This window comes from Gadus macrocephalus, chromosome 13 (assembly GCF_031168955.1).
Source record: "Gadus macrocephalus chromosome 13, ASM3116895v1".
Classification (NCBI taxonomy): Eukaryota; Metazoa; Chordata; class Actinopteri; order Gadiformes; family Gadidae; genus Gadus; species Gadus macrocephalus.
In genome coordinates, this window is record NC_082394.1 from 7,213,305 (window position 1) to 7,231,573 (window position 18,269).

The following is an 18,269-nucleotide window of genomic DNA, read 5'->3' on the forward strand; positions in this document are numbered from 1 at the left end:
TGGGGGGGGCATGTCCATGGATACATGCTGAGTGAGGAGGGAAACCTTGTACTCAATCCTGGTGGAAACCAGAAGCCAGTGGAGTGACTGGAGGATGGGGGTAATGCGCTCATGCTTGTGCACTCTCATCAGGATCCTAGCTGCAGAGTTTTGTATACTATTGAAGACTCTGCAGGCTCTTGCTAGGGATCCCGATGAGTAGTGCGGAACAAACTTACAGATACCTTATAAAATACACATATTTTCAATAATTCATTATATACATAATTTTCCAACATTATTTTATATTCAATGAACAATTATTCATTCCATTGTAATTTACTCAATTACTGGAAGAAACGAAATAACGATATTTCTTCATTCTGAACAAAAACAAATATAATTTCAAAAAGTGTTCCTACGCTAATTTTTTGCGATACACAGGTTGGAGATACATTAATGAAATCATTCTTAGATTTTTGAAATAATTATCCAAATTAATACTAGTATAGGCAATATATTTTCAAAGTATTATGTAATATTTGTTGAAATACTCCGGCAGCAATAAATAAATCAAATAATCTGACCTAAATTTAGAAAAATCGGACATCTGGTGGCTGGCGAAGGCCTGTATAAGCATAACTCTATTCACTTCAAGATTCAAGATTCAAGATGGTTTTATTGTCATATGCACAACAATTACAGAGCAGTCGCTGGCAATGAAATTCTTTAGTCTTGGGCCTTGGGTCTGAATTCATTCGGCCTGAATGAAGTGACTGCATGTCCTACCTGTCTGTCCACCTACCTACCTACCTACCTGCCTGCCTGCCTGCCTGCCTTCCTGCCTGCCTGCCTGCCTGCCTGCCTGCCTACCTACCCACCCACCCACCTACCTGGCCACCTATGCACAATCTGCCTTTACTGTCATTTTTGCATGACCGAAGTCCTCCACAAGGCTAGGCCGAACTATTGCTAAACTAGCAAACCAACCCAGTGTTTTGGGGGAGTGGCCTTAGAGGTTGGCTACTTCTAAATTGTGTTTACTCTGCATGGTAAAGTAGTCTACCCTAGCTCTAGGGATATAAGCCAAATTTAGGCTACAGAAAAACAAATCACATGTAAAAAAAAAGTAGATAACGAGAAAGCAAATGCATAGACAAGAAGTTTTATTTCATTCCCTGCATTCATGTCTTCGTGGGTACAAATCTTCTTGCATGTTGATCAATGTCCCATGATGCACTGCATCCATACATTTGAGCTCAAAACAGCTTTTACAAAAAAGGATATACAATATATATGTATATTTATATATATATAATATACACGTGTTTCTTTATGCACTGGATGTGTTTGAATGGGTCAAAGAAACATCTTTAAAAAAACACAGCCAAGGAAAAATTCATTAACATCAACCATCTAACTATTGCACATGTAACACAAAGCCCTTCATGCACAATTTGCATATCTTTCAAGATTTCAGTCATGGAAACCCAGAGTGATCGTCCTCATTTCCTCCGTATGATTATAGCTCTGATGACTTGACTCTGAGACAGGGAGCGGTACAAAATTGAACCAAACCAATGAATCAGTCGGCTCGCCTCATTAGCTTATATGAGCGACACCCCGGCAAGTCTCGCTTGCTATTGGTCGTTAACAATCGTGGCCTTATTTTTTCTAAATGGTATGATCCGCCACAAGACTGAGCCCGGGCTGACCCTACTGTCTAACTATAAACACTATACCTGTATAGGGCTTGTACATCGTGACGTCAAATCGCATTGACCACCTGCATTTTGGAAGCATAGGAGCAAATTAAGGTTATTGGTAGTAATTGTGTCGTGGCTGTTGTTTTGTAATTAATCGTGAAATAAATGTTCATAATGGGGAGACATTGTTGCGTTTGAAACTGCCCCCAGCGTTTCTCATGCGAGACGTGGAAAAACAAAGTTTGGATTTGCTTAGGTTATGGTATGTTTGCATCGATTTAGTAGCACTCCCTTAGTCATCACAAAACGGCGGGGTATCGCAAACAAAAAAAATCAGTACAAGCCCTATAGGGCTTTATCACAGAGGTTCAGGGGAAAACAGGTGTATCATATGACGTTCACTATGGGCAATGGCATGCCTATCCATTAAGAGCCACAGCTGTTCTCTGTTTCTCCCCTACTATTCCTCTGTGATTCTCAGTGATCGGATGAAAGATTGTGGTCTTAAAGAACGCTAGTGGTGCAACATAAAAACGTAAGCACAGAATGAATGAGAACAACAAAAGGTGTAAACTAACACAGTACAAGACATCAGGTATTCAAGGTCATAATCAATGTAGAGGTGTTCAAAAGGTAGTCCAGCCGTGCTCCTTCTAATCCCTTTCCTTTTTTTTAGTTTCCCTTCATGTATCAACGACATTACTTCTGGTATAACTCACTTCACATTATATAATTCAGAATTACAGTATTACATCATTTTCAATCAATACAACAGAGTAATAAGTAGCATGTGTGCATGTGAGTGTGCGTGTGTGTTTGTGTGTCTTAATAATAACTGATCGTCGTTCATGTAAACATATTAATTCCACCAGGTCATGCAAACAAGAGAGACCAAACAAAATAAATCAATCATAACGTGTTCCACTGGAGGTGCACTGTACAGGTCGCTGAGAGCTCAGACTCAGATCCCTCTGAGGTCGGGGGGGGGAGGTAGGTAATAAAGTTCAGTTATTTAAGTTGTTTATAAGCCCTTAGTTAAGGATAAACTAATCGTTACCAAAACATATATGGATATTAGTAGATGACCAATAAGTGCTCATGCCCAATATCTGGGTTGGAAAATCCCACTTTTGATGTCACTAGAGGGTCAATTTCAACAAGATTTGTAAAGGCCAAATACAGCTGGTGGTAAAATAGGGGCTGTTTAACATAGTTAGTAACAATGTTTTGTCGATGATTAGTTCAGTTAACCAAAGGCTTATAGATGACTCGTGACTGATCGTTATATTAAGAGTTACCGGGCGGTCTCATGGGCCAGTCTCCGTGACTGAGTCATCTAGCCACCATCAGACTCATCCTCGTACTCTGAGGTCCATTCGGATCTTAGTTTGAGCCTCTGCCAAATGAAAATAAAAACGTTACATCCCTTTTGATATTTATAAAAGTTGCTACCCCCTCCCCACCCCTACTGAAGCATGCAGTCACTTGGCGTAGGCGGAAGCTCTCCTCACAAACCCAGTCCGAAGCGTTCCTCGTAATTTCAACTTTCCAACATGTCTGCTGAGTTGCACAGATTAAAACAACAAAGGGCTAAACGGATTATAAAATCTTCAGTATAACACAAGAGGGGGAAAAGAAAGGGGCAAGTGCCGTTAACTTAATCCAACATGGCCGCGATACTTCTGTCGCCTACACAGGAAGACTCTGAGTCTGACTGAGTCGGTTTGGTTAAGGCCCGGGCAGTCTGTCACGTTCGGAGCAGAGCCTCCGGTCAGCTGGGCGCGGAGCCAACATGAATAGAGTTGGATGGAACTCATACAGGACATGAAAGAACTATTGTGTGGAAGAAAGAAAATGGGGGAAAAACCTCACATCAGCGGTGGCTATTTAGGCTAGACTTTGTGTGTGGCGGGGTCAGCCACGGACGCGACAAACTCAGCTTAATGTTCCGATCGGGATACCATCTCTGTACTCTAAACGACTGGTTAATATTAATTCGGCATGGGACAGATGTTCATGTTGCCCGGACGTTTTTGCGAGGAGGGTTTTTTTTGGACAAGCCTGCTCCTAAGCACACTTTAGCATAGAGCTGCTGGGCTGCGCCCGCGTTGGGGGGACAGGGGGATTATCTGGCACCGGGCGCTGCCTGGTAGCTCAGTACCGTCATGGTGGGCAGCAAGGGTGTCGGCGATGGGGGGGGAGGCCAGGGAGGGGGGGGGGGTCTCAGACGCGGCTGGCCGGCCTGCAGCAGTAGGTACAGCTTCTCAGACTGTCCCGGTCCACGCTGCCATCCGCGCTACCACGGCGACCGTCCTCGTAGTGGGACACTGGAGGAGGGAGGGAGGGAGGGAGAGAGAGGGGGATGAAGAGAGAGAGAGATGGAGGGAGAGAGTGAGGGGGAGGGTGGGAGAGAGAGAGGGGGGGAGGGAGGGAGAGAAGAGGGAGGGAGCGAGAGGGGGAGGGAGGGAGAGAGATACAGAGAGGGAAAAGGGAGGGGGGACAGAGAGAGAGAGAGAGAGAGAGAGAGAGAGAGAGAGAGAGAGAGAGAGAGAGAGAGAGAGAGAGAGAGAGAGAGAGAGAGAGAGAGAGAGAGAGAGAGAGAGAGAGAGAGAGAGAGAGAGAGAGAGAGAGAGAGAGAGAGAGAGAGAGAGAGAGAGAGAGAGATGAGGGACTATCAACACAGGAAAAGTGTGTGTGTGTGCTTCTGTGTCTGTGAGTCATGTTGCATACATAGGCGGTCAGGGTATTTGACCTGGCCCCCGGTCAAAGGGTTCTAGGTTCAAACATAACTCTATGCCCTCTGCCTGTAGGCCTCCTAACCCAACCTGCCCACTAATGAAATTCATCCCTAGAAACAAAACCCTTCATAAAAGACTCAATACAAAAGGAGACTCACAACTCTCTTGCTCTGCGTGGACTACATCTTCCTCCTCATCCTCCTCCTCCTCCTCGGGCAGCATGAGGGCGTGGCAGGGGCTGGTGGGCGTGGTCTGGCTGGGCCCGTCCACGTTGGTGGTCAGCTGCAGCCGCCGCATGTGCCTTACCACCGCCGTGGCATTGAAGGCTTGCTGGGGGGGAGGACAGAGAGAGAGAGAGAGAGAGAGAGAGAGAGAGAGAGAGAGAGAGAGAGAGAGAGAGAGAGAGAGAGAGAGAGAGAGAGAGAGAGAGAGAGAGAGAGAGAGAGAGAGACTCAGATGACCGGATCCTGTCACAAAGGTTTAAGACCATCTGAGCCTGTACCGCAACACGACATACTCAGAAGTAAATCAGGGTTCTGCTTTTGAATGAAACGTTATGTCTGCACTGGCATCTTTGTCCACTTACTTTTAGTCTACATTTATCTTTGACTTTAATCTTTCATAGACTGCGCTTTAGTCATTTCTAAATCTGATTCATGTCTTTGTAAAGCATCCTAAATGGCCATTGTGTGGCTGCTATATAAATGAACTTGCCCTGACCAAATGGACCTTTCCCTAACGTCAGATGTTTGTTTGTGTGTCTCATAGCTTATGGTCTCTTTAAATGGCACCCACCTTCCACTTGCTTTTAGCAAAGTTCTTTTTGATCTGAGCGCTGACGGACTCGTGGATGTTCTTGTCCAGCGCGGTGTCCCCACAGATCCTGCCGAAGCCCCCACAACATCACAACCAAATCAAAGGGGACAGCACCACAAACCCAACTCACAGAAACATAATGCGGAAGTGTGTGTGTGTGTGTGTGTGTGTGTGTGTGTGTGTGTGTGTGTGTGTGTGTGTGTGTGTGTGTGTGTGTGTGTGTGTGTGTGTGTGTGTGTGTGTGTGTGTGTGTGTGTGTGTGTGTGTGTGTTCTACCAAGGGTGTTGAAGGGCCAGCTCACACGTATATCTCTTCGAAGGCTCTTTCTCCATCAGGTGACAAATAAAGTCTTTGGCTGCAAAGGCAAAACTATTGATTACATTTTCCACGTCTACAGCGACTAATAATCCATCTCTCACAACCCTTTTATGAATGTTTTAACCATCATAACTTAACAGCTACCAGAACAGAGTATTTAGTTAGGATCCTCATATTTATATATCATTTTTATTTTATTATTTTACCAGGAAGGATAAGATGTTGTTGGATAGATGTAAGTGGATTATTCAGGTGAAAAAACAAAACTAGCAAAAAAAATACCTTTTGGTATAATAATCCACTCGTTATCCCAGTCACATTTCCTTTTCCTAATCTAACCCAGTTAAAAGCTTACGTATACTATGCAGTTGTTCGATGTACTTCTTACCTGAATCTGAGATGTCATCCCAGTAAGGAGAGTCAAACTCGTACTCCGCTTTGAGGATCTGCTCAAACAGCTTTGCATCGTTCTCATCATAAAACGGAGGATATCCACATAGTCTGTGTGGGAGTCAACGGAAGTTATATTCAACATGACAAACATCAAATTAATCACTTAACGTGTCAATAAAGTAGTCAAAACCCTACTCACAGAATATAAGAGATCACTCCTATAGACCAGCAATCCACTGCTTTGCTGTAAGGCTTCTGAGCCAGAACCTCTGGTGCTGAAATGAAATTCACACAACAAAACCTATTCACACAGAGAAAACCAACATTCTATTATAATGTACTCATGGCACTCAGCAAGGTTACACTAAACAACCCGTTAGAGTACTTATGAAGTACAGGCTTCACAGCAATAAGAGAACAATCCAGGGTAAAGGAGAGCAGAGAGCGAAATATCCAAGACTTGACGGGCGAGAGTTGAAGCTGCCGTTGACCTGTCTTACCTACATATCCAGGAGTACCGCATGCTGTGGACATCACACTGCCAGAACCCTCTATCTTGGACAGGCCAAAGTCACTGATCATGATTTTGGAGTCTTCATCCATGCTGTAATACAGCAGGTTCTCCGGCTAACAAGAAACAGATGAAATATCGGTAAAAGAAAGTGACAGTGAAAGTAAAAGAGATAGAGCGATGATGAACTGCTCTACCTTCAGATCTCGGTGGACTATCCCCATATCATGCAAGTATTTGACTGCGTCCAAGATCTGGTGGATGAGCTGGCTGGCGTCTCTCTCCGTGTAGAAGCCCTTCTCCACGATCCGGTCAAACAGCTCGCCTCCTGAAACACTGCCAGGTTCCACACTCTGTTAGCCATTCACTCATTGGTATAAGTCAGGTACCATTCGTATATCGCAGAGATATGCAACAGCTGAGATGTGTAACAGTAGAGATGTGTAACAGCAGAGATGTGTAACAGCATATATGTGTAACAGCAGAGGTGTGTAACAGCAGGGATGTGTAACAGTAGTGATGTGTAACAGCTGAGATGTGTAACAGCAGAGATGTGTAACAGCAGAGATGTGTAACAGCAGAGTTGTGTTATGTGTTACAGCAGAGATGTGTAACAGCAGAGTTGTGTTATGTTTTACAGCAGAGATGTGTAACAGCAGAGTTGTGTTATGTTTTACAGCAGAGATGTGTAACAGCAGAGATGTGTAACAGCAGAGTTGTGTTATGTTTTACAGCAGAGATGTGTAACAGCCGAGATGTGTAACAGCAGAGAACAGCTGCAGAGGTGGAACTTACAGCTGCATGACGAGATAAAGGTGGGAGGTGCTTTCGTAGATGTCTTCCAGGGACACGATATTGGTGTGCTGGATTCTATAGAGAATAGACCACCCCAAAATAACATTCAATCTTTCTCAAATTCTAAAGCACCGGGACATCCAACACGCTTCTCGAAAGCCTCCTTATTTCTGTCACCAGGTGGTCGATTTTTCAATCATGAGAGCCGTGCCCATTCTTCCTCCGAACCCCCTCGGTTCACATACTCAGATCCAACCCACGTTTGATTCTTAACGCCCATGTGGAGCAGCATTCGGGCAGTAGTTTCAGTTCTGAGGATGGATGGACTCAATACACTTGTGGGTAACAGATGAGAGAGAGGCCAGAGTCCCAGTCGTCCACTGCTTAAGGAAAAGCCTGTTTCAGACCCCATGGAGGGCTCAAGTCAACGACCGTATGAATGGATACACAGCCATTTATTCCTGCTGTACAACCCAGGCAAGGGAAGCCCTCTTCGCTGCAGATCGGTAGTGAAATACAGTTGATAACACCCTTGTCTCTCACTTATTACACAATCACAAATGAGGAGCTCTCTCTCCATGTGTTTGTCGGTCAATATGTATAATGTATCTATGAATGTATGTATGTTTGTATGAATCTATTCAGCAATTATACATGGCTGTCTGTCGGTCTGTCTGAATGTGTTTGCCTCTACGTCTGTCTCTCTGTATGTCTTTCCTTCTTGATATAAATCCCCACAATAAGGGTCTCAGTATGTTCAACTTTGTCACCAACCCCCCCTTATCATCCGCTTTGTGCGCAGACCCCCCCCCCCCCCCCCCCCTCCCCCACCGTCTCTCGCTCTTCCTTCAGCACGCCCGCCGCTGCTGCAGGGAACTCCACACCACATTCCCGCCTCTGTGAGCTGTTGCCCTGGCAACAAGGACACTAAAAATAGGTCCGTCTTCTTTGCTCCTGACATTTACGCCACTGTTCCACTGTTTCCACTGACACTGTGCATTTAATCAACCATCCCCCCCCTCCTACCCCCCAGTGCATATCTGTACATTGCCCGCGCGTTGCGTCGCTGTACGCTGGCCCTGGCCCCCTGCCAGGTGCTGAGGGCGGGACGCGGTGACCTCACCGGTGCAGCACGGCGATCTCGTTCTCGATGTTGTTCTCCTTGCCCTCCAGCGCCTTCTTGGGGATGCACTTGATTGCCACCAGCCGCTGGGTCCCCTTCTCCTCGGCCAGCACCACCTCGGAGAACGCCCCCCTAGGGTGGTTGAACGGGGGGGGGGGGGGGGGGGGTTTGGGGAGGCGGGGGTGTTGGTGGTGGAGGTGGGTGAGGGCGGTGAAAGTTGGGGTGAAGGTGGTGGTGGAGGGAGTGGTGGTGGTGGTGGAGGGGGTGGTGGTGATGGTGGTAGCAGGGGTTGGGGTGGTGGAGGGGGAGGTGGTGGTGGAAGGGGTGGTGGTGGTGGAAGGGGTGGTGGTGGTGGTGGAGGGGGTGGTGGGGGTGGTGGTGGTGGAGGGGGTGGTGGGGGTGGGGGTGGGGGTGGTGGTGGTGGGGGTGGTGGTGGTGGTGGGGGTGGGGGTGGTGGTGGTGGGGGTGGTGGTGATGGTGGTAGCAGGGGTTGGGGTGGTGGAGGGGGAGGTGGTGGTGGAAGGGGTGGTGGTGGTGGTGGTGGAGGGGGTGGTGGGGGTGGTGGTGGTGGAGGGGGTGGTGGGGGTGGGGGTGGTGGTGGTGGTGGGGGTGGGGGTGGTGGTGGTGGGGGTGGTGGTGGTGGTGGGGGTGGGGGTGGTGGTGGTGGGGGTGGTGGTGGTGGGGGTGGTGGTGGTGGTGGGGGTGGGGGTGTTGATGGAGGGGGTTGAGGTTTCGGGGGTTGTGGAGGACGGGAGATTGATGAGGGGGCATGTGTACACGTTGGACAGAGATGGATAGAGACAGAGATGGAGAGAACAGTCCTTTAAACATACATTGATGGTGGAGGTGTTCAGGTGAGGTGTAGGATATATACGATCAGAATGTTCTAACTTTGGCTAAGTTGCGGCAGTGACATTGAACCTATGATATATTCTGGGCTGACCACAGTGTTGTGACTAATGTACATCGTGCACTGCATCTCAGACTTATGCTGGGCTCTTGAAAACTATTTGCCAAGAACTGGTGCCAATGTATTCGTGAAACTATGACAAATTGTGACTAAGTCAACATTGGCACACACTTTTAACAGAGCGACATTTAAACTAGGCTTAAACTTAATCTCAGCAACTAAGAACGATTTAATTAGCAAGTAATGATGGACGCCATTTCCTATTTCTCATGGAGACTGTGCATGTGTGTGCGTGTTTGTGTGTGTGTGTATGTATGTCATGACTCTGAAGGAGGTATTGCGGTGAATAATTCAACATGATGATATTACCATAGTGCCGCCCAGACTTTTCAGGGCTAAAAAAAAAGGCCTGAGGAGTGAGTCGTCACACGGCCACAAATAGAGAGAGCCGGTATCAACCCCAGCACACCCATAGCCTGCACCATTTGGTAGCCATTCAATAATAGATTGAGTAAATGTAGTGTGGTGGCTTTGAGGACGGCTGGACTGCATTATAGATTATGGGCTGGCGATGATGGGACACAGAGTAAGTTGTGTGTGTGTGTGTGTTTGTGTGTGTGTGTGTGTGTGTGTGTGTGTGCCTTCCGTGTGTGGTTCACAGGGACAGATAACCTAAATGCACATGTATGTAAGCTTTGAGTGTTCTCATATCTTGAACGTTGTTGCTGTTTAAAAGCCTTTATATTAAGTTACAAGACCCATGTCTTGGGCCTACGTCTATAGAATGTAAACATACTCACGCGTCACGCATACTCTAACTTTGCGTGACGGCTCTTAGGATAAACATGAAGCATAAAACGAACTAACTTTGCTGTGTAAATAAAACACAGCCAAGTGGTTCATCTAAACACGTTTTAAGCTCAATGTCAACGTCCTTCCCGCTAGGATGCAGTTGGAGGTGCAACCATCTATTAGGATAGAAGGTGACATCATATTTTGTCATCTGGGGGCTTAATCCATTATCTTGAACCATATACAATGATACATGTATTGTATGAAATGTCATCTGTGTACCAATTTAGTACTTCAGAGTATGGCTGTATTCTTTGTTTGTGGATGTAATTATGGGAACCTGTGTGTAGGAGCTCCTCATTTGACCTCTTTTGACCCACAAATGAAATGCAAACGCTGGTGTTCTGGTTGGCTGTCGAAACCCCCGTGGTGCAAGGTCAGGGTGGAACTGGTTAGCAGACGGGCCTAGGGGACGTACTGGAATATTGAATTCAGTCAACCGCCTCGATTTCTGGTTACCTGATTGAATTATCGATCCCTATAACAGTGCCCAAAAGGTAGACCTACTCTTTCCAGGCATATATTTAAGCACTTTTTCCCCCTATGGAGCCGTGAGCTCAGCCCTGCTGTCTAGAGACACCGTTGGATAAGGGAGCAGAATTCTCGCTCGATGCCTGTTCTGCTTTGAATCGCTATTCAAATACTTCTTCATTATTACGCTCCTTATCAGCAAAGAATGGGGAGCCAAACACTCTCTCATGACACACACACACAAACACACACACACAAACACACACACACACACACGCACATACACACAAACACACAAACAAGCACTTTTCCCACCAGCGCGCAGAGCGTACAGCGGAAGTTGACTTAAAATCTGCTCCTCGAAAACACTTCAGATCCGCTCCCATGTTAACCAAGGAGCATGAGTAGACACCAGAGAATACAACCACGTCCGCTCACTAACATGGGAGTGGATTGTCAGCATTTTCTGTCTGCTGCTGGCTTTGTGCTCTGCGGGGAAAAGGGCTTTGGCATCAAAACATGGGAGGTGTGCGTTTGTGCATTCTTCGTGTTGGCGCGTGCCTTCAGGAGTCGGGATAATAGTCTGGAACCTCTCAGTTCATTTTTTATTTCTAAGGGGTGTTATCAAAGGACGTAGTTCACAATGACCCCGGACTCAATTGGAGGAACTAAGACTAATCAGAAGCCCGAAACACATCAGCAACAGCCATCTTGGTTGATTATGAAACTACTACTCAGAGAAGTCATCGTTACAAATTTGCCCCGTCTTAGATAAGCAGCTGAACGGGAGGGGGGCCAGATGCATATGCCAGAACAAATGAAACATGAGTTCTCAGAATCGCCTGGTTCCCAGGCTAGTAAAATCCTATGTCATCGCCAGTCTCCAGCTTGTGAACGTTCCACTCTGCTCCGGACACACGTTGCGTCCTTTTGGTGACCTCAAAGTGCGTTTTTCGAGGCCCTTTGACATCGCAGCAAAAGTGTGCGAGGTGTGTGTGGACGTGTGGTGCTCCTTCTGGTCTCAGATGTCGGCCGAGCCCGAGAGAAGGTTAAGCTTCTCGAAACACTTTTTCCAAACAACTCAAATCGTATGAATGCAGACCATTTGCAACGGCGCCACCCACGGAAGAAGGCCCAAACCAGAAGCGACCGGGTATTCGATGGCATCTAAGAGGCCTCACCACCCAATATGTCGGGTTTTGCGTTTTCAACCGCGAATCACAAAAATATTAAGCCGTTAAAAAAATACATTCATACAGAAAACCCACGCAATCACGGCGCGTGCTCCGCATCCTGGTAGCAGTGTTCCACCGGGCCTGGGGCCTGTGCATCCAACGCTGTCCTCACGCTCAGCCAAGCGGGCCGCTGCGCGTGACAGGAGCGTCAGCGTGATGAGGCTCTCGCTCCGTTGGCCCAAGCCGCTCAGCTTTTAATCGGCTGCCTTTGAAGAGGTCTTAGGAGAAGCTAACGACGCGGCCGCTCCGCTCTGCACCGGGCCGGACGGCGCTGATCGAAACGACCCCGGAGGTCGGCTCCTCCTCCTCCTCCTCCTCCTCCTCCTCCTCCTCCTCCTCCTCCTCCTCCTCCTCCTCCTCCTCCTCCTCCTCTGACCTTCTACTATCCATCCTTAATAAGAATCCATAGAGCCCTAATGACCCGTACACACATCCGTCACAAGGCCAAGGAGACAACCACACACACACACACACACACACACACACACACACACACACACACACACACACACACACACACACACACACACACACACACACACACACACACACACACACACACACACACACACATATAACCAATCTATGAGATCAATAATCTTTGACGGGATACTGTTATTGTTTTAAAGTATAAGACGGGGACGTTGAGTGTGAACCATGATGCACAGCGCATGAAAAGACACAGTGCCTGGGGTTCGTATAGGCAGCCGGAGTAACAGGATGACTGACAGTGAGTAATATAAGCTAGAGGGGGAGGGGGGCATGTCTAGCATGTTTGCGAGTGAGTGCATACAGCAGCAACACACGCAACTCAGTCAAGTGCACACACGTACACAAACACATCTAAATCATCTTCATGCAAACACACACACACACACACGCACTGCAAGTCTCACACACGCATACCGCCAGTCTCTCTCTCTCACACACACACACTCCCACACAGACACACACGCTGTTGTTGCCACAAGACACGTTGTAATTAAGCATCCAGCGCCGTGTTTCTCCTTGGAGACTGAGCAGTGGAGTGGAGAGAGACCCTCTGTGGGTCTGCCGGGGGTGAGGGGGGGGGGGGGGGGTGGGAGGAGTGGGAGGTTCTGTGTGTGAAGCCGGAGCGATGCGACCCAGTCAGTGTTGGCGATGCGTGCATACGTTTTGTCCTCATTTTAGACACGGCAAGACAAAGGTTTGTCTCAGTCCAAAGTGTGCCTACTCCATGAGGCGAATGTGTTTAAAAACCTACGGTTGGTTTATAAACTATGCACCGGTAGAATCTCGGTAAAAATATGCTTGGGAATGTTTCACCCTGTTATGTCGATAACGAAAAACCCACGCGAACATATCACATGTTTCCTCCCTCTACCGTGTCTGGTGGGTCTCCGGCTGGCGGGTTGGACGACATGTTTGCTGGGATTCTAATTGCTGTGTATGATTTCCTTGGTGCGGCAGAATGCAGAGTGGGCGGGCCTTTCCACCCCGCGCGGGTGGAGAGTAGCATCCATCACTCGATTGATTTGGCTGCCTGCAGGTGCACACTTCCAGCTCAAAGCACCCTTCTTATAGCCTAATTCGTTTTATGACTCTGTGTGTGTGTGTGTGTGTGTGTGTGTGTGTGTGTGTGTGTGTGTGTGTGTGTGTGTGTGTGTGTGTGTGTGTGTGTGTGTGTGTGTGTGTGTGTGTGTGTGTGTGTGTGTTTGTGTGTGTGTGTCTGTTTGTGTATGTGTGTGTTTGCATGTGTGTGTTTGTGTGTGCGTGGGTGCGTGTGTGTTTGTGTGTGTGAGGGCGTGCATGTGCAGCACTTACCGCAGACACCCTATCCCTACTTTTAGTGTAATTGATCCTAATATATCCGACGGTTGTTAAATATATCAAGATTCAAAAGAAAATAACAAAGCTATTGTTATTGTGATTGTGGAGTGGGAAGTGTGGGCCAAAAACAGTGTTATTGTATTTCTGTGTTGAAACCAGTAAGGGCAAATATCCAACATCGCCGGAGCCATTAAGCACACCCTGCTAGTGTTATTAGCAGGCCACTTCTTAATACAGAAAATAAATTCTAGTTTACATTGGCATTTGTGTGACTAGGATTCATCCATTAAGATTTGTGGGCCAGCTCCCGCCCCCAGTATTATGAATGTATAAACGTAGGTATTGGATCACAATGTTCGACCTATGCAAATGTGTTCGATCTACAGCCATGTTCAGGCCCCTCTACACCCTTGGAGCTATAGGGGGAGATCCTGTTTACAGGTCCTGAAACAACTCCCCTGCTTGGACCCTGAAAGTATTTTGCTGACATTAAGAAATGGTGCGGTGGTTTGGCTACTTATTGATGCTAAATATAATACAGATACATCAAAATGTACGTTGGGATTTGATTATCATAGTGCCCGGCGTGGAACAATTAAGGTTAAAATTCAAAACCAAAGGGACGGAAAAGCTTAGGCATACAAGAAACCGCATTGAGAACAAGATTACTTTAATAAAATGCTCATATTTACGTCTATCGATTGCTTAAGCCAACGTAACACATTGCTTTTACTCTTACAATCCATTAAACACTCTGCTGGGGCCCTTAAACTATCCTGAGACAAGAGATGGATTGAAGCCAACATCAAGATCTTCCTAAGCCTACCTCCCAACATTCTGCAAAGATACTCTTTGTAAACCAATATGGTTAGATCATAACACCCATTTACCAAAAGCTAATGAGATACAATGATTTGCATATTGGCCTGAATTTAGTTTTTTTCTGTTGGCTTAAAGTAGTACTTACATTTTCATAATTCTAGAAGGGAAAGGGATGCAAAGTAAGCGACAGAAATTAAAAGATTGATTCAACAACACACTGTTAGATTCTCCTTGAGCTTGTCTCATTTTAGTTTTTAGTTAAAGGTCAATTCTACGTGGTTAATTGATACAAGTTAGTGTCGTTTAGTTCTGGCCGCTTTGACAGTTGAAAGTTGGATATTGCGCACAATATTTTTTGTTTTTATATATTAAACCCCTGATTAGCCTTCTGTACCTCTGAAATGGGACAAAGATATGGAACAAACCAGACATAACGTTTTCTCTCTTACTCATCATTATTTTTGGTTAACCTTGCAAGCCATATTTTAACTGCACTTCTACTAGCATAATTGTGGATGTGACAAATGAATGTTGATAAAACCCAGACTGAATGACCGTTACAGGCTTCAGTAAAAAGCAACATGGACTTAAGTCAAACAAATACCGGGACAGTATTAATATTAGGATTGATCTGCTACCTGGAGAACACTTTGTTACTGTGACTGGGCTGAGGTGGAATAGCAAGGATTAGTGGGATCCCTGGATAATATTTCAACATAAATCAATTATAAGACACTGGGTCGTAGGATAAAGCTATTGGGTAATCTCATAAGGAGCTTTCAGTCAACACATTCATTCGGCCTTCTGCTAGGTCTGGCTACTCACAAAGACAGGAGGGAACAGAAGGTTTGATAAGGCAAAGAACTATCCTGTTCAGGCTAGTCCCCTGAACTCCATTAGATGTCACTACTCCTATGTCGTAATGTTGTACTTTACGCTAATATTTGAATGCTCATATAATTATGCCATGCAGGTAGGCTAACATCACCAGACCCATTTACAAACGCGCATTAGTCTGGAACCCCTCAGTTCATTTTTTTTTATTTCTTAGCAGCATAATTAAGGGATGCAAACCAAATTGCCTCTGGATGCAATTGGATAGAACTACAACCAATCAGAGGAAAGAAACGTGTGACACATCTGCAGCAGCCATCATGGTTGTTAATGCAAATGCCTCCACGGCGATCCAATAGGGCGCTCCGCTGTAAAGAACCATCTGATATGAGATAAACGGCTGTGATTGGCTCAACCCGGGGCCAGGTCTGCTGGAAAACTAACTGAATTGGAGGCGGGCCAGACGCATACGCCAGAGCAAATAAAACATGAGCTTGAAGATTCATCTGCCTTCCCGGCTGTGAATCAAGTGGTAAAATAGTAGCTTAACACATGCTATAAACTCTTCAAACATGTATAGTTTATAAACAACAAACAAAATTGGAACATCGAAATGATGTATTTCCATCCAACACCAATCAGTGTTATGTGGTGTGTTTGACTACAATATTTGAATCTATTAGATGACGCAATTATTATTGAACTGCTCCACGCTATGTCACCTTGGTGTAATGAATCAGTGTTGAGGAGGTATTTTAGCTCCCTGAACACACACTCTGCTGGGAATACAAGAGGTGGCCCCCAGGTCTTACGGGCAAGTCTCCAAGGGGCCCCCACGCGTGCGGTAGGTCACCTTTATATTTTGTAGGTGACCTCTTGTCTCCATCCCATCCGGGCAAGAAATTAGGTTCAGAAATGTCGATGACAGGATTAAGACGGTCACCCAGAGCTGCGTTTGTAGCAACACAGTTATGTCGTATCTATAGATGTATTCATTGACAGACCTTTCTTTTCTTTTGAAAACTGAGTTTGGCTTCTTATTTCGTTTTTTTTCTATACTGTCACAGATAAACTTCCAACATGGTGGGACACAGTAAAAGGGAAAACAAAAAACATCAAACGAGTTACTCACGTCCCCAGCACTTCTTTAAAATCATAATGTTCTTTGATGTCTGTCGTCTTCTTCTTCCACCCAGTGCCGTCCTCTACAAGAGGCATCCTATAAAGTGGTGGTTCTGTGTCGCCCCAGAACTGCAAAGAGTGAGCGAGGGTGAGACAAGGATCCGAGTCACTGGGCTTTTATGATCCTATCCATGAGTTAGCACATAAAAACCCAACCAAAGTGTCCCTGATAAAACTGGTCAACAAACTATATTGGAGGGCACGGGGGAAGGTTGAAATCACTAATAACAGCATTTGGGGAACATAGGGTAAGAATTGAAACACATGATGTGTATGTGATGTTGACTTTTGATGTTTACTTCCTGATGACATTACTATAATAAAGCCCCTTGTGGGTTAGAGATATCTATTTATGCATTTTAAAATGTTTGATTAATAGGCCTAGCTGAACAATATGACAGGTTGAAACATAGACATATGACATAAACATCTCCTTTTAACCTCAGGGAAGTAGGAAATAAGATTCTCCAATCTGTAGAATGGATTTCAAATAGTAGGCTACAGGCATCCGTTCAGTAAACCAGTTCATATGAAATTAGGCTTCAGTCATAAGATTCATGTTGTCGCATTTTTATAGGTTACTATTACAATATCGGCCAACATTATGGGCCAGAGGAGAAAAAATGCTCGACTTCAAAGAAATCGTTTTACAAGGGCATCGCTGAGTTTAAGATTTGACCCACACAACATTTCCTTGTGTGCAAGTGACTTGAATGCATAGGGCAGCTCTGGTTAAGGTACATATGTGCCTTTGTGAGTTGGAAACAGCCGATATCAATTCATTGCCCCTCTACAATTGCAATTCATAAGCACGTATACGAGCCTTGCCCGTCAGTTCAATGTGCGATGCCCGAGAGGTTGTGTGTAGCGTGCAGGGATGCTGTCGCTATGATCTTCCGTCCAGGAGGACAAGCATGCAGAACGGGCGATGAGGGGATTCTTCCTAATGCAAAAGCAGCCCGTGAATATATGTTCAAAAAAACCCAAAATACCGTTCCCAAACATAAACCTACCTTTATGACGATCTGTCAAACGTTTTGGTCTGCTTCCCCCTCTGCTCTGCGCTGTGGTGCTGTGTGGTGGTTGGTGAGGTTGGTGTGCTAGTGGTGCGCACAGCACTGGATAGGTGCAGATCCTTTTTCTTTTTTTTTTACGTCAGGGAAATCGTACGTCCACAAGCTTAGCGCAATCTCCAAAAACAGCAGCCCCTAAATCCCGCTGCCACCACCGCCACCAGCAGTCACCCAATCATCAGTCAAGTACATAATTGGGCTGGTCTCTGTAGGTGCGTGTCTTTGGAAAAGGCAAAGACTGTTGTAGTAGGGCAACCTATGTGGCCTATGATTGGGAGGCAGCATCTTCTATTATGTAACACAGATAATTACTCGTTATAATATAATCGCTGCTGTTTTTGACTGAGCAGATTTGATTTGACTGTCATTCTGACGGACAAAATCTACCTATCTATCTATCTATCTATCTATCTATCTATCTATCTATCTATCTATCTATCTATCTATCTATCTATCTGTCTGTCTGTCTGTCTGTCTGTCTGTCTGTCTGTCTGTCTGTCTGTCTGTCTGTCTGTCTGTCTGTCTGTCTGTCTGTCTGTCTGTCTGTCTGTCTGTCTGTCTGTCTGTCTGTCTGTCTGTCTGTCTATCTATCTATATATCTATCTATCTATAGAATGGATATATCCATTCATCCATCCATCCATCTATATAAAAACGTAATGACTTGATCAATTTAAATATCTTACTGTAAGACACCCAGTC

At 45.8% G+C, this 18,269-nt stretch overlaps 1 protein-coding gene across 1 annotated transcript; it reads right to left on the bottom strand.

Moving 5' to 3' along the window:
• Window positions 1–1,128: 1,128 nt before the first annotated feature.
• Window positions 1,129–17,815, bottom strand: camk1a (calcium/calmodulin-dependent protein kinase Ia). Its single transcript, XM_060069474.1, has 12 exons — window positions 17,508–17,815; window positions 16,445–16,563; window positions 8,380–8,511; window positions 7,257–7,331; window positions 6,659–6,797; window positions 6,451–6,577; window positions 6,150–6,225; window positions 5,946–6,058; window positions 5,516–5,594; window positions 5,219–5,306; window positions 4,582–4,753; window positions 1,129–4,012 (listed from the first exon to the last, which is right to left on the bottom strand). The coding sequence occupies exons 2-12, from the start codon at window positions 16,528–16,530 to the stop codon at window positions 3,909–3,911; spliced, it is 1,191 nt and encodes a 396-aa protein (XP_059925457.1). The 5' UTR covers window positions 16,531–16,563; window positions 17,508–17,815; the 3' UTR covers window positions 1,129–3,908.
• Between the last annotated feature and the right edge of the window lie 454 nt (window positions 17,816–18,269).

Excerpts from the sequence above, each read along its gene's own strand:
- camk1a (XM_060069474.1), bottom strand. The coding sequence starts at position 16,530 with ATGCCTCTTGTAGAGGACGGCACTGGGTGGAAGAAGAAGACGACAGAC. Across the intron at positions 8,512-16,444 it reads TTTAAAGAAGTGCTGGGGAC|GGGGGCGTTCTCCGAGGTGG; the intron begins GTGAGTAACTCG and ends CAACCACCCTAG. Across the intron at positions 6,798-7,256 it reads CTTTATCTCGTCATGCAGCT|TGTTTCAGGAGGCGAGCTGT; the intron begins GTAAGTTCCACC and ends GGAACCTGGCAG.